This window comes from Myotis daubentonii, chromosome 3 (genome assembly GCF_963259705.1).
Source record: "Myotis daubentonii chromosome 3, mMyoDau2.1, whole genome shotgun sequence".
Lineage (NCBI taxonomy): Eukaryota > Metazoa > Chordata > Mammalia > Chiroptera > Vespertilionidae > Myotis > Myotis daubentonii.
The window spans coordinates 129,716,245-129,734,478 of NC_081842.1; the positions used below are offsets into that span (position 1 = coordinate 129,716,245).

At 43.7% G+C, this 18,234-nt stretch overlaps 1 protein-coding gene across 11 annotated transcripts in view; it reads left to right on the forward strand.

Annotated features, from left to right (window-relative positions):
• Positions 1-18,234, forward strand: part of RREB1 (ras responsive element binding protein 1) — a 145,653-nt gene that overhangs the window by 62,308 nt on the left and 65,111 nt on the right. For all 11 annotated transcript variants that reach the window (XR_009451912.1, XM_059688536.1, XM_059688534.1 and 8 more), the window contains exons 2-6: positions 970-1,087; positions 7,081-7,203; positions 7,816-8,028; positions 13,116-13,205; positions 14,187-14,350. Coding sequence is in view for 10 of the 11 variants with exons in the window: in XM_059688536.1 (XP_059544519.1) it covers positions 7,858-8,028; positions 13,116-13,205; positions 14,187-14,350 (425 nt within the window). In the remaining variant the exon portion in view is untranslated. The remainder of the gene's footprint in view (positions 1-969; positions 1,088-7,080; positions 7,204-7,815; positions 8,029-13,115; positions 13,206-14,186; positions 14,351-18,234) is intronic.

Consider the following 18,234-nt stretch of genomic DNA (forward strand, 5'->3'; position numbering starts at 1 on the left):
CAGGGCGGGCAGAGGTTTGCCACCTCAAGTGCTCAGTAACTCCATGCGGACAAAGTAAGAGTCAAGATGATAACTGGGCATTTACATGATGGGGCAGCCTTTCTGACTCCAATGGGGAATAAACACGAGAAAACATACCAAGCAAGTATTTCTTGACCGGTTTTGTCTGTGTGGCCATTTATTTTACTTCTTTAGTTTTTACTTCCCAGTTTTTCACTCTTCAGTTTAGCTATGGGATGCTGTTTTTCAGAGACTTAGAGAGTGTGGCCGAACGCCATAGCTCTGGGAAGTACTGCCTCCCTGTTTTCTCTCACTCTGTGGAGGGCCCAACATGGCTTTCTCCCCAGACACACTTTGGAGGCCTTTGGCCCCCAGAGCAGACATTCTCAAGCTCCTGAAGGGCCCATGCAATTTGAATAATTTGCTGCATTTACTTGACAGAAAATAAAAATATGCATTTGTTCCTATTTGAGCTGTTATGGACACTTCTCCCATCACTTCCATTCTCTTACACTGAGGAACTGTTTAGTTCCATATTTTTCACTTTCTTCAGCTCTTCTTTTTTCCTCCCTGTTTCTGATAGCACTTAATCATGCCTCGCCCTTCTCTACCCTTTCAACTGGCCATCCATCAGCATTCACATGCCATTGAGATGCTCGAAGCTCCACCTGGAACTAGTGGTCCGAGCCATTCTCCGGTGACGCTGCCCGTGGCATGGCTGGGGCATGCTGTGGGAGCCTGTCTGTCCCAGGCACGCGTGACCCCAGTGGCTCTTGCTCAGAGGCTAATGGAGGATTAGGTGGAATCCACCCAGGAGCTGGAAGCTTGCTTACAAAGTGCAGGCAGGGGGTGGGAAACATTTTGTTGTCTCTAATTTGTGACTCCTGGTGGTATTAAGTGGAGAAATAGAGAGATGGGACTATTTTTGGTGTTGACTCCCTTATAATGTCACCTTTTCTCATTTTGTAGGTTGCTCCCACTCTGCTCCAGAGGTGGTGGCTTTGAGGTGTGACCCTGCCCACATTTGGGCCCAGCTAGCACCAGCTCCTCAGTAAGGAGGGACAGCTTGATAAGACAAAGAAAACAGGTTGGTTAAACTTTATTGACTTTCCTTGAGTCACAGTAACTTTGAATGTTGAGTCTTCCTTTCTCTCCCTCTCCCGCCCCACGTTCCCTTTGAGTTCCCTCCCCTTCTCCAGGTCCCCCAGAGGCTGTGATGCACAGCCAGGGTGAAATTGTAGCTGAATCGCTACTTCTTGACCTGTTGGACCTGAGGTGAAGGATGAGAAGTCTCCAAAAGGGTGCCTAGTGTTTGTCTCACAAGAAAGCAGCACTTCATAAATCCCATCTCCTGTTTCTCCCTGCACACCCCTAAATCCAGACTGTGCTAAAAACGGATACCAGGCCCGTCCACCTGGCCATGGCAATGAAGATCAGGATTTTTTTCATATCTGTGATTGGGAATTTCATCTGAGTTCCGAATCCTCTCTGATTCTAGTTGGAGGAGATTGTATTAGAATGGGACCAATAATTTCCTATTATTATTATTATTATTTGCAGTGGTGAGGCTGCTGTACAGGATGCTGTCAGGGAATAGAAATGGGGCAAAAGAGAGAATAAAAAATTAATACTATAAATATAAATAAAGAAAAATACGCTTTGTGAATGGACCTTTAACTTTTTTTTTATTATTGATTTCAGAGAGGAAGGGAGAAGGAGAGATAGTAATATCAATGATGAGAGAAGAATCATTGATCAACTGCCTCCTGCACACCCCACACTGGAGATGGAGCCCACAACCTGGGCATATGCCCTGACCAGGAATTGAACCATGATCTTCTGGTTCATAGATTGATGCTCAACAACTGAGCCATGCTGGCTGGGCTAAACTCTTAAACTTACGTTTCATTCCCAGAGATCAAGTATCAGTAAGTTTAGGTTAGTTAGTTTGAATTATTACTCTTATATAGTCTAGGACAGGGGTGGGCAACCTTTTTGTGAGTGTGTGCCAAAACCAGCAAAATCTCTGACTCAAAATTCTTCTGCTTGCCAACCCTAATTTTTTGAGAACATGTTACGCCTACTTGATATCTCTTAAGGTGTACGTATGTGAAGAACCTTGAAGAAATAATAAAATTCATTTGAGCAACAAAAACACAGTATATGATGATAAAAAATACATTTATTTTTTAGTGTATACATGTACACTGATAGTCTGACAGAAAACTTTATGACTCCGTTTGATATTATCAGTGGGACTTTGCTGCTGCATCACTGATGACAGAGATTTTACATCAGATTTATATTTTGTGACCTTCAGAGATATGCACGAGCTACTACTTTCATCTGTCAGGCTACTCCTATTATGAGACTTAACAAAATTCATCACTGAGAACAAAGATTCACAAGGGTATGTGGATGAAACCAAAACACTGGTTGGATCTAGGGAGGCAGGGAGAGTTAATGCAGAGGCATAGAAATTGCTCTTCCCCTCTCTCATCAATCCGTGTCTATGGTTTTTAAGATAACTTGTTATGTAAAACTAGAGGCCCGGTGCACAAAAATTTGTGCATTTGGGGGGTCACTTAGCCCGGCCTGTGCCCTCTTGCAGTCTGGGACCCCTCGGGAGATAACGACCTGCTGGCTTAGGCCTACTCCCGGGTGGCAGAGGGCAGGCCCAATCCCTAGGTGCAGCCCCTGGTCGGGCTCAGAGCAGGGCCGATTGGGGAGTTGGGGCGCCGCCCCCTGTCATGCACAGAGCAGGGCAGATCGGGAGGTTGTGATGCCACCCTCAGTCACGCTCAGGGTAGGGCCGATTGGGGGGTTGGGGCACTGCCCCCTGTCACACTCAAGGCAGGGTCGATGGGGAGGTTGCGGCGCCACCCCCTGTCACGCACAGAGCAGGGCCAATCAGGGGGCTGGGGCTCTTCCCCCTGTCACGCACAGAGCAGGGCCCATCAGGGAGGTTGGGGCTCCATACCCTGTCACACACAGAGCAGGGCCCATCAGGGGGTTGGGGAGCTCTCCGCTGTCACGCACAGAGCAGGGCGGATCAGGGGTTTGGGGCGCCGCCCTCTATCACCCACAGAGCAGGGCCGATCAGGGGGTTGGGGCGCCACCACTCTCACACTCAGGGCAGGGCCAATGGGGAGGTTATGGCTCTACCCCATCACACACAGAGCAGGGCCCGGGGGGGGGCGGGGGACAGTTGGGGCACCACAGCCTGTCACACACAGAGCCGCAGGGCGATCAGGGGTTCGGGGAGCTCCCCCCTATCAGGCACAGAGCAGGGCTGATCAGGGGGTTGGGGCGCCTTCCCCTGTCAGGAACAGAGCAGGGCGGATAGGGAGGTTGTGGCCCCGCCCCCTGTCACACACAGAGCCGCAGGGCGATCAGGGGGTTTGGGCTCTGCCCCCTGTCACACTGATCCCGGTTCTGGGAGGCCTCGTGGCTCTGCTGATCCCGGTGCTGGCAGGCATATTACCCTTTTACTATATAGGATAGAGGCCTGGTGCATGGGTGGGGGCTGGCTGGTTTGCCCTGAAGGGTGTCCTGGATCAGGGTGGGGGTCCCCACTGGGGTGCCTGGCCAGCCTGGTTGAGGGGATGATGGCTGTTTGCAGCTGGTCACACACCCTTCAGGGTGGGGTCCCCACTGGGATGCCTTGCCAGTCTCGGTGAGGGGCTGAGGGCTGTTTTCAGGCTGGCGGGTGACAGAAGCTCCCAACTGCTCCTTTTTTTCTTTTTCTTTTTTATTCTGGGCCAGCTTTAGCTCTGGCTGCAGCTCTGAGGCCTCTGCTGCTGAAAGCAGGTATCTGGTTTGTTTGGGTTCTATAATCGAAACACTGTATCAACTCCAGCTCTGAGATCCCAGTGGGCTGAAAGCAGGTTTCTAGGGTTTTTTTTAGCTTCTATATTTGTAACAATGTTTCAAACTGCAAGCTCAGAGGCCGGCAAGGCAGGCGGGGAACGTTGGTTTCCTCCGTCACTGAAGCAAGCAAGCCTCATGTTAGCTTCAAGCTGCCTGGCTGCTGGCCGCCATCTTGGCTGGCAGTTAATTTGCATATCTCGCTGATTAGCCAATGGGAAGGGTAGCGGATGTACGCTAATTACCATGTTTCTCTTTTATTAGATAGGATTATTATTTATCTAAGATGCACCTACACTGAATTTATCTGAAAAATAAAAAAGTCAATATTAAGAAAAAAATTGTAAATGGAAGATTATAAGACAGGGTTTCACGTGCCAGCAAAAGTTACTGGCGTGCCATGTTTGGCACGCGTGCCAGGGGTTGCTCACCCCTGGTCTAGGGTCAGGCTGGGGTAGGTAGAATTGACTATATTGGCCTCTGTTTAAATTAGCACAGGGGTGAGCTCATTGTTAAAGTAGATTTTCCCCATCATAGAACCAGGTTCTTTCCCTCTTTCGCACCATTGTCCCAATGGAGAGTTCAAGTATAAGAGCAAACTGGAGTGAGACCTTGTGGTAGCTCCAGGGGCTCGTTTGGGTACCTCTGAAACAGCTCTTCAGAGTGCCCTGGCTCTTCAAATGGTATAGCTGAGAGTTTCCTTTTGTTAATTGCATCTTTAGGAAAGAGATAAGCAGTCTTTGTTTTAAAAAAAAAATGCTATTTACTTACCTTTAAACCAGGAAAAGGAAGTAAATGTAGGTGATCTTGGTGTCATCAGTGGGTTACATCACACTTCATCCTAACAGAAGAAACCAATTTAGCAAGTGTCCTTGTCAGGACAAAATGGGAAACAATAAGTTTGCTTGACTTTTCTCCCTATGCTGGTTAGCTCTCTTGACTCTTGCTAGGTATTCTATATTTAAGACACTTAGGAAGTTTGCAAGAATGTGTCTTTGATGTTATAGTGACTGTGAGAAAAATTCTTACTGGCAATTTGGCTATGCTTAGCGAATGTATTTTTGTTAATTTTATATTGAATATTTCCCTCCTCTCCACTTTCTTTCCCTACATAATGATAGAATTAAATTAAATTTTTATTTTAACCTAAAATATTATATTTAGTCCTAAAGGTGTTTACTCTAACCTATTTTCAGATTTAGTAAACTTTACCACATTTTCTTTTCTAAGTTGAGTCATAGGACAAAATCAAGACCATCTTCTAAACTCATACTATAAATTGTTAGAAAGGTTAATTTTTTTTACTGGCATAATTATAGTAAAGATTTCTAGCCAGTTATTTTATAATTTGATGTACAATAAAACTATGGGAGAAGTATATTTTTAAGATGAAGATGGCCTGGTTGGCATGGCTCAGTGGTTGAGCATCGACCTATGAACCAGGAGGTCACAATTTAATTCCCCATCAGGGCACATGCCTGGGTTGCGGGCTCGATCCCCAGTAGGAGGCATGCAGGAGACAGCCGATCAATGATTCTCTATCATCATTGATGTTTCTATCTCTCTCCCCCTCTCCCTTCCTCTCTGAAATCAATGAAAAAAAAAATATATATTTATATTTAATTTATTTATATTTATATTTATATTATTTATACTTATATATAAAGTTGGTTTTAGCCCTACCAGGTTTGGTTCAGTGGATAGAGCGTCGGCCTGCAGACTATAGGGTCTCAAGTTCGACTCTCCCTCTCTTCCTCTCTGAAATAAATAAAAATCCATAAAAATAAACTAAGATAAAAGAATGAAGATGGTTTTGGTATGGAAGGTGTCCACTTCTTTGAATCAAACAAATAATTACATGCTGATTGATTACAGTTCTAGGGGACTGATGATACTGTCGTTAGAAATCCATTGCAAAAGAATTGAGGTGTGTGTACACTTATGGATGTACTTCCTTCACATGTCCTTTCTTAAAGAGAAATCTGCCAAATAAACTTTAAAGGCAGTTAAAAATAGGAAGTTTGAAGCACAATCTTTATTAAGTTTAAATGGTTTTCTGGCATGGGGAAACTTCATGGAAAGACAACAGCTTTTTTTTTCCCCTTTAATTTTGATCATTGCTTTCCTCTGTGAGGAAATACGTGAGAGATGAGGCTGAATGAGTTGTCTTAAGGAGTATGTCTCTGCAGTTAGTCCTTTCACCTACCATTTGGAAAACCATTAGGTTCATATTTTCAAAAGTCTGTTAATAAGAAGGCACATTTTGTCTCTTGACAAGAAAAGGACTGCTCCTGACATCCTCTCTGACTTTTCTGGTAGGATTTTGGCTTTGGGACTTCCAAGCTCATGGCAACATCATTTAATAAAGTTATATTCCCAGGCCTCTCCTGCTCTGGTGCTGGGCACACTTGTAATTGCTCTGGGTGTTGCCACTGTCCTCTCCTCGGTCACATTGCCTAAAGTTGGAGGAGGAAACCACAGGAAGCCATGTTCTTTCTGGTGTTCTCCTTAAGCATTCACTTGGCGGTGAAATAATGAGCGTGATGTTTGATGGCAGTTGAGGACTTGTGAGATTTACTGATGCACACCATGGGGGACAGGGTGTGTGGCTCACTGCAGGCTTCAGCTGTGAAATACCTTCCCAGATAAAACAAGGGAGATCATTTACCCATAGACTTAACTTCTGGCCATACCTGTAGCCATCGACTACCAGTTGCAAGGGATGTAACTAGAAAAGGCCTGTAGAGGTAGGTTTTGATGTGGCTGTGGGTCAGTTTTCCCTTTGATTATTCTTTTCACATTACCTGGTTTCCTTTAGGTTTGACATAATACCTTCTGGACTGTGAGTCAAATTGGAGTCTGAGTGTCCCCATGCCCCTGTCTCTCTGCAGCAATGCAGCGGACCTAGGGAAGGACGCCAGGGGCAGAGTATGAAAGGGTATTTGTTACACATACACGCACACACAGGCACGGGCTTCAGAAAGTAAAATACCGCAAAATCGTTCTGTCTGTTGGGAGTGAGGGTGACAACACTATAGGGACATCAACCACGATATGGTTTTGGAAGAAAAAGAAGACTTAGAAATTGCCTCTTATTTGTGCTCCGTGTTCTCATGAATTTCGTGGTCTGAGATTACAGCAAATAAATGGCTTCAATCTTTCACTAAGTGAAAATATATGCACTGAGTCTTTTTGCCTTTGCTTCCCTTCCAGTGTCAACGAGTGATACCGGGAGAAGAAAAAAAACGTGAAACACAGACTCATTTCCTACTCCACGTGGATGATAGCTATAGCAAGGGAAAATCTCATAGTTTATCAGTTGGGGCAGAAATGGAGGTAATTGGCAGTGGGCTGGATTTTCTTCTGTCCATTTTCTGGGGTATCCGTATATTTCCTATTTGTATTTTTTAAGAAGCAGTGTTTTTTATGTTGATTTGAAATTTGGTCACAATTTGATAGGGTTGGCGCCTCAATTGCCTTATACAACTGGGGCCCATTGAAATCACTGGCTTGTGGCAGCAGAGTTAAGTGAAACCTGATGGTTCTCAGTTGTCAGGTCTACAACATCCCTGTAGTAATAAGTTAGTTAGGTTATTGGGAAGGTGCTGGTCAAATGGCAGCTCCCTGGGCTTCCTGATTGTTGGTCAGCCTTTGCCACTCTGCCTAATGAAAGATTAGTGTCGGCAAAGAGACCTGCCTCAGGTGACTTTGGGAGTTGTGTTAGTGGCATACACTTAGAAAGGAAGTAAGGTTATTCTTTGATATGACAACACTTCATTTAGGTGAAAGTTTAAGTCGTTATGGGTGTGAGTGTCAGCTTAAATTGAAGGCAGAGGGTCTTAGGTATTTTGGCCTGACCTACAGTTGTGGTAGCCATGGCCAGTACCACCTGGCTCTGACAGAAGCCTCAGTTTCCCAATGATCATATCAGCAATTTCCGATTTTCAGTTTTATGGCAGAGGCTTCTTAGAAGCTTAAACCCTTGTCCCAATGACGTCAAGTTCGCCCATTGGCTTAGAAGGTTCAGACTTGTCTTCCATCAACACCATGATGTCAGCGGTAATGAGTGTAGGGAAGGTTGCCGAGAATGGCGGGAGCCCCCAGAGCATCAAGTCCCCCACGAAGCCTCCAGGACCAAACCGGATTGGCCGAAGGAACCAGGTAAGCTTCTGTGGGCAAGGTGGTGACGTCTGGTGACTTTGGTCTCTGAGACGTTGGGAGAAGGATGTTCCCTTGAGCCTCAGCTTGCTCGGATAAACCTGTGGGTGTATTGAGATGTAAGCAGACATACCCAGAGGTGGTCATCATTTTTCAAGGGCGAACTTTTCATAGCTTATTTCCATTTCCTTTCATGGAGAAAGTTTCCTATGCTGTGGTGTCAGTATTGGTAAAGATGCCCTGATTCTCTGCCCTGTAATTTTATTGATTGCCAGCTTTCTTCATTTGATGGCCAAGGTAAAGAACTTAACTTCGTTCTCTGTTGTGATGTTGATCCTTTCCTTACCCAGCTGGTTGCTAAAGCCACCTCCTTGATTACTTTTTAAGTGTCTTCAGATTACGGAACAAATAAGGTTGTCCTGGGGCTACTATCCAGCTTCCCATCCTCGACAAAGCACAGAATTTGGCTCCAGAGAATTCCACATAAGAGGCAATTTAGTCCTTTTGAACTTGTAGTGGGCATTAGATCAGGAGAAGAAGGAAAGAGTAAATGAGTGGGCAGGGATACAGAGGATTAATGACGTAGTCAAAGTCCAGTCCCCTCCGTTGGGAAATGAGATGGATCTTTTAATTGACATACAAAGGGGGCAATTGCAAAGTGGTTGCTATCCTGTTAAGCAGCATGTTCAACGAAGCTCAAGGAGTGAGGTAGAGAGTACACAATTCTCATTTCTTCTCTGAATCCATATGATATGAACAAATTCCTCCACATTTAGTTTTTGGTTTATCGGATTTAATGGGGTTATACCAAACCCTCAGGGAGCAGGCAGTCTTAAATTTGTCTAGATACCAGAAATGGAGATGAAAGTAAACTTGCTGGGATTTTTTAAATTAAAATTTTTTTTATTAACAGTCCTACAGTGACTGTTATTATACAGAATTGTCTGAGTACACCTATGATGGTTTTCTATCAATTCTTAGAAGTAAAACATTAATTAAGGCTTTCTATATAATTTGCCCTCCAGAAAAAGTTGTACCAGCCTAAAATCCCTCCAGTAGCATGGGAGAGTGTCTGTTTCTCCACACCTTTCTCAAGGCTGAACACTTGGCAGAATTAAACAGTGTTTTAGAGTTGGAGCATTGATACCTTTTTCTCTCTTTTTTTTCCTTGTCTCTGCGTGCCTCTCTTCCTATGGGTCCTTGAGAAAATACTCAGCCTGCATGACTGTGGCCTGAGTCAAGAAGGAGTGCTAGCTCTGGGAAGAAAAGGTTTATTTCCACTCTCACATGACTGTCTGTCCATCCATCTGTTCGTTCGTCTCTCCATCCATTCACTCGTTTCATGGTATATGCCAGCTCCTAATTCCAGCCAGGTACTGCACCACGGTGTCAGGCATTTTGGGATGAATGAGATAGAAAGGTCATTGTCTTCTCTTCCTTTGCTGTTCTACCAGGAGTAAGTGGTAGGTAGGGATCACCTCCTCTTTAAATAGCCCGGCACTGCCCTGCTCAGGCAGAGTCGGCACAAGTGCGGGCTCCAGTCCTTTCCCAGTGGTTCAGAGACGACAAGTAGAGCCATAGGAGGGGGCACACGGCTCTTCAGTCCCTGGGCGGTAACTGGGAGTGACTGTGTAAGTGTGGTGCAGGACATGGGACAGGTGTGTGCCTCGGCTATTTGTCATCTACCCCTGTGCCTCCAGGGTTCCTTGGTTTCTTTGGGGCACTGGCTCAGCTTTTGAAGGGGAGGTCTGGGCCAGAGGTAAAAAGGGAAAGACAGTGCACAGGAGAAAAACAAACAGAATGCAGTGGGGAGAGAGCGCTTCATCCTCACCTGGGAGTGAGCGGGGAAGGCTGCCACGGAGCCCTGGGAGGAGTCCCATGAACGATAGCACCAAGTTCTAGGGCAGATTAGCCCCAGCCGGACACCGGCATGGGTGCCAGAGCATTTCGCTATGGAACGGTTAGTTATCACATTAGCTGCTAATTTTATCTGTCAGCTCAGGAAGTGTGCTCTTTCCACTAGCGTGGCCCCAATAACTGGGTTCAGAATTCTCCAGTAGGGCTTCTCCCAGCATCATGATGCTGCCTTTTATATTGAAAACTAAATCCGCGTTCATAGCCTTCCTACCCCCAGAGCACCGTGGATTTTGTGGGCTGGAGTCACAGGCTGCGGCATGCCACTGCCAGGCTCAGAGCACGTTTGGGCCCAAGTTCATGATAAGCCCCAGAAGCAGTGCCAGGTAGCCCCATGAGCTGCTCTGTCTGCTTCTCCCTCAAGGTGAATGAAAGGTGATTTCTTTTTTTTATTTATTTGCCTCCTCAAGGAGCTGGTCTCTTGGAGACTTGGCTTTTTAACACGTATTTATATCCTACTGATGAATCTTTCGCTAAAAAAATTTTAATATATTGTATTGCTAATCTAATAATTCATCAAAAAGACCCAAGACTGAATTTTGGCCTGGCTGTGAGGCATTTTTAATTATGATTGTGAGTGCTCGTATTTTGTCATTGCTACATTTGTTTTTTGTTTTTCCATTTGGTGGTTCTTGGCCAGCTCCATTCTAAGTGTAGTAGCCCTGGGCTGAGAACGTAGGATACCCCAGACACACATTATACCCCTATGAGGAGTGCAAATCGCTGGACTCAGTGACACTTGCAGGCTTTTTACTATCTCTGGGTTAATCAACTTCCTTAGAATTGATAGCTGTAACTTTTTTTTTTAAATTTGAGAGTGAAAGATGTATGACATACCTAGGTCTCAGACCCAGTGCCACAGACTAGAAAAAGGTGACTTACCCACAGGGGCTGCTTTCCAAGATGCCCAGTGGATGCCTGAAACTGTAGATGGTACCAAACCCCTTATCTACTATGACTTTCCCCATACATACAAGCCTTTTCATGTAAGGAAGCATCTTTTGGCTTCTCTTTGGCACATTCGATTGCCAGCATCACCACTCTTGCACCGTGGGCCCATCACTAAGTAAAATAAGGGCGACTTGAACACAAGCGCTGAAATACCTCAACAGTCAATCGGATACCCAAGATAGCCACTGAGTGACAGTGTATGCAGCCTGGGATGCTGGACGCAGGAATGATTCACGTCCCAGCAGAGGGCAGGATGGCATGAGAGTTCATCATACTACTCAGAACGGCAGGAAATTTAAACATATGGATAGTTTATTTTAGAAATTTTACGTTTAATATTTTTGGACCGTAGTTGACCCACGGGTACCTAAAACCATGAAATATGAAACTGCCGATAAGGGGGGACTACTGTGCTTAAAACGAGGCCTGCTAGTCTTTGAAGAGAGAGAGACAGAGAACCACTATAGGCAGCTGTACAGTAGACATCATGCATGCACTTCACCTCGTCTGGCTTATGGTGCATTTGTTTTTATAGTCTTCAGGGTGACTTGTATTTTCACCATCTCTCATAAGCCAGCCTCAACGGCGTTTCTTTTCTGTGCCTTGGAGCTCATCTTTTTTTTTTTTTTTTTCGTCAGCCTTCTATAACAGTGGTTTAGGGCATGGGCTGTTGAGCAGCTGGCCTGAGTTTTAATTCTGGATCTATGTAATAGTTCCCTGATTTGGGGCAGGTTACTTGCCTCTCTGTATCCCAGTTTCCTCATCCAGAAAATGGGGTCCATAATAGTGGCTATTTTTTTTAGTGGTTGTAAAAAAAATTGATATTTTTATATGTACAGAGTTTAGCACATAGTAAGTGTTCAATAATTGGTGTTATTTGTGAGGAACAGAAACTCATTCAAATGAGCACAAGGAAAAAGAGGTCTGTTGAAAATGCCCGCAGGTCCAGCCCTCCCCTCTTTCATTTCACAGGCTGCTTGGTCTCCCACTCCATTAGCACATCCAGCTGCACGTTGTGGCTGGGGCCCGCCATGCTGCTGGGTCTGGCCCCAACCCTACATGCACTGTAATTCAAGTGCTGCTGATCACCTAACTTAGTAACCTAGTCAACCCCACACCTGGGCACATACCGACATCTCCTGGGAACCTGTGAAACAAATTCCTGGGACTCAGCTCCCCTCACCCCAGTGATTCTGACTCAGTCTGTTGTGAGTCTGATCTAGAAATCTCAGGAAGCTCCCAGGCGACTCTGCTGATCTTTGGAAACCCATGGATCTTAGTCTCTAAGCATCTCAATCCCACATTCTTGAGAGTGGCATCCAGGCCTTGATCCCGTTAGTTTTGGGGATGAGGACAGACCTGAGGTGCTCAGGGATTGTGTGTTGAGAAGGTTGTGACAGGCATGTCCATGACAAAGCTCCAGGGATTATTTTGAAAGGAGTTGTGTAGGTAGTAAAGGAGCTTGTCATTTTCCTTAAAAAGGTAAAATATATTGCTTCAAGGAAGCTTGTCCTGTCCTGTGTGTTTTGAGAGAACATAAAATGGGCCACTTCCCCAAGCAGTGAGCTTGTTCTTTTGTCGCCTCTGTGGGAGTCTTCATTTTGGGTTTTTAGTTGCTATCACAGCATTCTTATTCTTATTTACTATTTATGAGCGGTGTCAAGCAGGTGCTAGCAGGGAGTAAAAGGGCCAACTTGGTGCCTGTTAGGCACACATCTGGGCCGGGAGGCCTTCCACAATTAGGAGGTGTCATGAGAGCTTCATTACCTCTCATGTGTCCTTGGGAGGCCCGAGGACAGGTTGAAAAGAGTAGCTGGAGCCTGGGTCGAATTTGGGGAGAAATACATTCCTTTCCTAGCTCTGCCTTGACTTAGTGCTTAATTTTTCGCCATTACTGATGATTAATTAAAGGGTATATGTCTAATAAGAATACTAATATTTATTGAGCACTTACCCTGTGCCAGGCACTAGTCCAGTACTTTATGTGTGTCAGCTGAATTAATCCTCATCACAATGTGATGTGGTAGATGCTGTTACTTTCCCATTTTACAAATGAGGAAACTGAGGGCCAACAGGACGGTGACTTGTCCAAGCGCATACCAGACAGGCTCCAGAGCCCATCCTCTTAGCCGTCTCATTGCTACGGCCCATGAGTCACAGGTGCTCATGGCAGACAGAAGAGGCACCAGGTGCAATTGATTCTCCCTTTTATTATGTCTTTTCAGGAAATGAAAGAAGAGAAGTCTTCCTACAACTGCCCCCTGTGTGAAAAGATTTGCACTACACAGCACCAGTTAACTATGCACATTCGTCAGGTTTGCTACTGCTTTTATATTTTTGTTTTAAATCATTCTTCATTAAGAGAGGACCAAGTGATTTGGTATCAGTATATGAATTGTGGCTGTTTAATTTCAGCTTAATATTTCAATTATTTTGCGAGGTAGTTATGAAATAATTTTTGTGTGTGTGATTGTGTCAAAGTCCCAGATCAACACAGAATTCCTTTTCAGAATTTAGCAAATACTGAGTTCACTGACCACATGTAGCAGAAGACTGCATGGTATGTGACTCGTCAGTATGAACCAAACCCCTTACAGAACAGGAAATTGTAGGTGTACACCCTGCTCTTTATGTTGTTCCAGCCTCATGTCGTGCAGCAGGGCATTAATTTGATTTGGGATCTCATTTGGTTTTTCCTCTTTATTATGAGAGTTTTCCTTCTCCCTCGCCTGTTATAACTGATTCATGACAAAGTACTGATGACTCTAGTGTCATTATTCAAGTTAGAGCGTGGTGCTAAAAAATAACATCATTTACTAATTTGGGTTTGGATGGAAATGTTCCTTCTTAACATGTTTCAGAGGCCAGACCTCTCTCAACAGTGCAGATTTCAGTTCTTCCCTGGCAGCAAGACTGAGTCATCAGACTTGAAGAATGGACACTGACAATGTGAGGACCACAGTTGACCTGTTTGCTGTAGAGCTGACAGTCTTCCTGTTCGTGTTAATAGAGTGGTCAGTTCATCCATATGTGTCTCCAAGAAAGACCTTCAAAGATTCCAACTCTGAGTCTTGCAGAAGTATTTTTCAAAACCGAAACATGGAAGTAGAAGAAGATCATACAGAATCTTTATTTGCCTGTGTTGCTGATCAGTCTTGACATTCAGGAAGATATTTAAAATGAAACAGAAAAAAAAAAAGCTGAGAAGCTTTACTGGTTTTATTATAAAGCTTTGAATTTGTGTTACTGAGTCTTGGCTCATCTTAAGTGACCACTGTGGTGATTGCTTTCTGCAGCACAACACGGACACCGGAGGGGCAGACCATTCATGCAGCATCTGCGGGAAGTCTCTGAGCTCGGCCAGCTCCCTTGACCGCCACATGCTGGTGCACTCTGGCGAGAGGCCTTACAAGTGCACTGTTTGTGGCCAGTCTTTTACCACCAATGGGAACATGCACAGGTGGGTGAGGGCCGCTGTGGCCTGGTGGCCTCTCAGCCATGATCAGAGAGAGGACTTGCCTGGAAACATTAAGAGTTCTGAATCCTGTTCACTGTATGGAAAAGCCAGAGATGGTTTTTGCGTGTGCATACTATCTCCGGAGCATTAAAGGTGTCTCATCGTGGGAAACAGAAGTACCTGGGCTAGGTCTTTGGCCCTTTGGGGATTAGGGTGAAACACCAAGTCCTTCCCCTTTGCCAGTTGCTATTTCTTTGTTCAGGTGCCAGAGGTGGGCAGCTTATCAGATACAGAGGAACCCTCAAGGAATAGCACAGTAACCTTTGCCTTGTAAAAACTAGTTGCATATGCATCCTAGGTTCCCTGCAGGTGTTTTTCTTACGAAAAATCTCTGGGACCTTTGAATAAATAGTTAAGTTGCCTGGTCCTGGAGCTTTAGGGTAAGAGAGGATAAAAGAAGAAATAGACAATCTAATAAATGTCAGGAATTTGCTTCTGATGGGGAGAGAGGCTCACTCAGAAGTGGGAGGGAGCTCAGTGATGGGCATATTAAAATTCTGTGGTATGAGTCCATGGGAAGTATACTTTATAGAGTGATTACATATGTTTTGAGGGGTTAGAATAGACTTTTTGTTATTGTTAATCCTCACCCAAGGTTATTTTTTCCATTGAGTTTTAGAGAGTGAAAGAGAGGGGAGAGAGAGAGAAACGTTGATGTAAGAGAGTCATGTGATGGGTTGCCTCCTGAAAGCACCCAGACTGGGGCCAGAGATTGAACCTGGGGCACATGGGCCAGTGCTCTAACCAGTGAGCAGCACCAGCTAGAGCAGAACAGACTTTTTAAATGTTTTTGTTTTAGCACAAACATTTTAGGAACATTAGAATTCTAGGAAGATTTTTTAAAGGGACTCAAAATTTTACCTTCTCAGAAAATCAGGCTATTTTTATTTTTCTGTATTCTCTTCTAGGCTTTCTTTTTGGGGTGTGGGGTGGGGGTTAAACCTCACCTGAGGATATTTTTTCCATTGATTTTTAGAGAGTGGAAGGGAGAGGGGTAGAGAGAAACATCATCGATGTGAGAGAGACACATCGATTGGTTGCCTCCCACATGTGCCCCAACCAGGACCACAGATGGAGCCTGCAGCTGAGGTACGTGCCCTTCACTGGAATCGAACTCAGGACCCTTCAGCCTGATGGTCGACCCTCTATACATTGAGCCAAACCGGCCAGGGCATACTGCTTTCTTTTTAAAAGTTGACCAACATCTTGTTTTTCATATTTATTTCAAAAGAAATACGTTGTAAAATTGATGTTTTATTTACTGTAAATACTAATACGATATGGTCCATTTATTCCACCTAAAATCATTTCATGAACTACTGATGGTATACTTGGAACATACAAACATAATGGTAAATTTCTGGATTCTGAAATTAGGCACCTGGTTTCAAATTTCAGCTCTGCCACTTGTAAATTTCCCATTCTTGAACAAGTTACTTAACCTATGTACCTCAGTTACCTCCTCTTCAACACAAGATTTTTAGTATCATCCATGTCATTGTACTAAGATGAGGATTAGGAAATAAGGAGTTCAGCACATGTCTATTACTTGCATTTCTAAGTAAAACTGCAATAATTTAAAGCCTGGGAATTTCTCAGTCTGCACTAGAAGTTAGAATATAGTATGACTCTTTGAAAGGTATCAATATTTTAAAGAATATTTACAAAGTGCTTTACTTTTTTTTCCCCATAAAAAGTTCAGTTTTCTCTCTTTGCTCCTCCTCTTCTCGAGTTTTAGGTATAAAGAAGGAAGTGAATACTGTTGCTATTTTAAAATACATATTACCTTTTAGCTTTTAGCTTTTTTTGTTGCCATATCAGCCTGTTGGTGACTTTGCCTTCTCTTTGCCATTTTATTTTGTTTTTCCTGCAGCTCCTATCTACCTCATACCTCCCAAAAAGGACTCCCTCATACATTCGCCATCTTAAAATCTGGGCTTAGAGTGTTGTTGCCTGTCCCTTTCTGGGGCAGTTCCCCTGCTTTGTCCTACTGAATCTTCTGCTCAGGGGGACTCCCCAGCTCTCATTTGGCAGTGGGCAATGGGGTGCATTCCCTCCTCCTGGCTGCTTTAGCCCTAAGTACTTACTGCTTATGATACTCCATGAGCCATCTCTGGTCTTAGGCCCAATCGCACCTGATTTTAAAAATTTCTAATTATAACTAAAGTTACAGTGCACTATGCATTTGGCACTGGACTAAATTTCTATTTATTTGTTTACATCTTTATGATATATAATTTATATACTATTCATTACATTTTACCCACCTAAAGTATGCAATTCAATGGGTTTAGTATATTCACAGAATTAATGCAGCCATCACTCTAATCAATTTTATATTTTTATCACCCCCAAAAGAAACCCATACCTATAAGCAATCATTTCTCATTACTTCCCACCCTCCACCCTGGGAAAACACTAATCTGCTTTCTGTCTTTGGATTTTCATATTCTGGACAGTTCATATAAATGGAATTATATAATGATGGTCTTCTGTGACTGGCTGCTTTCACTTAGCATAATGTTTTCAAGATTGCTGTATGTTGTATGTAGCATGTGTCAGTACTTAATTCTTTTTTGTTGTCAGATGGTAGTCCATTGTGTGGGTACCACATTTTACTTATCTCTTCAGTTGGTGGGCATTTGAGTCATTTCCACTTTTTGGCTATTATGAATAATGCTGCTATGAACATTGAACAGTTTTTCGTGTGGAAGCATGTGTTTATTTCTCCTGGGTAGCTACTTAGGAGTGGGATTACTGAGACATGTGGTAACTCCATGTTTAACATTTTGAGGAACTATCCCACTGTTTCCTAAAGCAGCTGTACCATCATTTTATATTCCCACCAGCAGTGGATGAGGGTTCCAATTTTTCTGTGTCTTTGTTAACAGTTGTTACTATTTGTCTCTGTCTTTTTCATTATAGCTATCCTAATAGGTGTGAAATGGAATAGGTGTGAGTTATATAATTTTAATTCTTACACTTACATCTATGATCTATTTGGGGTTAATATTTGCATAGTGTGTAAGGAAGGGGTCCAAGTTCAGTCTTTTGCACTATTTGTTAGAAAGACTTTTCTTTCCCCGTTGAATTGTCTCGTTGACCATAAATACAAGGATTTAGATCTGTACTCGCAGTTCTGTTCCCTTGATCTCTATGTCTTCCCTGAGGCTAACATGATATTAATTACTGTTGCTTTTTGGTAAGTTTTGAAATCGAGTGGTATGGATCCTCTAACTTAGATCTTTTTCAAGATTGTTTTGGCTATTCTGAGTTGCTTGCATTTCTATATGAATTTTAGGATTAGCTTGTCAGGTGTTCGTTTTTGTTTGTTTTTTCCAAAAAAGGCAACTGAAATAATTACAGGGATTGCAAAATGTGTGGATCAATTTGGGCGCATTGCCATCATAATATTAAATTTTTAATCATGGAATATTTTCCATTTATGTAGATATTACTGGATTTCTTTCAACTAGAGAGAGAGGAAGGGAAAGGGATAGAGAGATAGAAACATCGATGCGAGAGAAACATCAATTGGCTGCTTCCTGCTTGCACCCACTGGGGATTGAGCAATTCCAGACCTGTGCCCTGACTGGAAATTGAACCGGTGACCTCTTGGTTCATGGGTCGACGGTCAACCATTGAGCCCCACTGGCTGGGCTAATTTCATTGTTTGATTGTGCGTTGCTAGTGTATAAAAGTACAGTTCAGACTTTATATTGATCTCATTTCCTACAATTTTGCTGATTCATTCTAACAGTTACTTAGTGAATTCCTTAGGCTTTTCTGTATACAAGATCATGTCATCTGGAAATAGAGATAGTTGT